General features: G+C 44.0%; 1 protein-coding gene across 1 annotated transcript in view; it reads left to right on the top strand.

The window, feature by feature from the left end:
- tmem256 (transmembrane protein 256) overlaps nt 1-1,558 on the top strand; it is a 3,676-nt gene that overhangs the window by 689 nt on the left and 1,429 nt on the right. Inside the window, exon 3 of the mRNA XM_005750040.1 lies at nt 565-587. Within this exon, the coding sequence (XP_005750097.1) occupies nt 565-587 (23 nt within the window). The remainder of the gene's footprint in view (nt 1-564; nt 588-1,558) is intronic.

Raw genomic sequence — 1,558 nt, 5'->3', positions numbered from 1 at the left:
GGGCAAGCAATCTGAAGAGATCAGACGCAAACATGCACACACTTTGACTCAAACACACACTGAGGATTGGCGAGGAGCAAAGCAGTCACTGGAGAGCAGAGAAGAAGACAGGCAGGCAGGCTGAAGTGAGATGGATGTTGGCTCTTGGAGGAACCTCACAGCACACTGCTGCTGGGACTTAGAGATAATTTGCTGCTTGTCTGTGAAAACAAGATGTAAAGCCACAATTTATTGTTGTCCTTGCTATCCCATCTGCCGTGGGCCAGAATGAAAATGACCTGTGTTTGCAGGGTAAGCACAACATTCCTCTGCATACAACCCTATATGCAGGCAGCGCTAGAAATCATGCCAAAAGACAAAAAAGACGGGAAAAAGTTCACAGGCAGATGATGGTGACAGACTTAGATTAAAACCCACAGAGGACACACACAAACACACCCACACTGGGTTCAGTTCACAGTTGATGATGAATGCTTGCGACTCATAAAGCTTATTTTTAATTAGCGACATGGTCATTAAAATGTGTTAATTGTATGCATTGTGTTAATGCTGTGTCAAAGTCAGCTAAGGACGAGGCTCGACGAAAAGTGTGGTTTAGCGACTCCAGTAATGCAGTGTGACCCTGTGTAATTTCAGAATGGTAATTGGACAAAGTCCCCCTGCCCGTCCGTGTGCACAGACACACACCCACACGCGCTACCTATCCACAAATTTTGGCAGATGAGAAAGCAATACAGCTCCCCCTTTTGGCAGGATCTACCAGGATCAGTGCATCTTCATCAAAGACATGGCATCAACTTTGGTCTCCAACTCCTCTGCTGGCAAGAAAATACATCAAACATTAGGAATAGCTCACTAAAGACGACTTCACCGCTTCTTCCCAAAGTTGCAGTGACAGACAAATTGAAAAGTGCCACACACTAATGTGCCCTCCGCCTCCCCGAGCCCATCATTCAGTGGAATGTGTTGTTTCGGTGATGCTGAGGAAAATGGCAAAATAGGCCACTATCTTAAAATCAATTATTCATAAAATCCTGAACAATACTAAAATTTTTATTGAATAATAAAACAGGGGTGATGACTTAAACAAATCGGGGCAAAACATAAACTGAATCTGATTCTGCATTCCACTTTAACAAGGGAGGTCGTTCAGGTCAACTTCAAGCTTCAGTTAATGCATCAATATATTACAAGCAGTATGTGATTCCCTGCACTTAAATTCACATGCAATACCTAAAGGCGCTGAAACGACTGCTCAAATGGCATGTCAGTGTCAGATCAGCTTGGTAGAGTAATGAAATTTGCCCAGTGGCTTGAAACTGTAGCACGGCAGCGGCCATTTTGGTTCAAGTCCACAAACTGATAACAGACGTGCCTGGAAGCCCAGAGCCCTGGAACGAACGCCCCCACTGCTGCTTTCAAGGACTCAGATGCTGGAATTCAGAGAACAAATTGCTGATTAAAGAAACACACATCAGCATATCAGAGACTTAACTCCGAAGTCACGTGTCATATTAGTTGGAATAACTGCAGGTTCGCACAATATATTTTCCGTTTT

Source organism: Pundamilia nyererei, unplaced genomic scaffold (assembly GCF_000239375.1).
Source record: "Pundamilia nyererei isolate P.nyererei 1_Seehausen unplaced genomic scaffold, PunNye1.0 scaffold00260, whole genome shotgun sequence".
In the NCBI taxonomy this organism is placed as follows: Eukaryota; Metazoa; Chordata; class Actinopteri; order Cichliformes; family Cichlidae; genus Pundamilia; species Pundamilia nyererei.
This window is presented reverse-complemented; position numbering and strand designations above follow the sequence as displayed.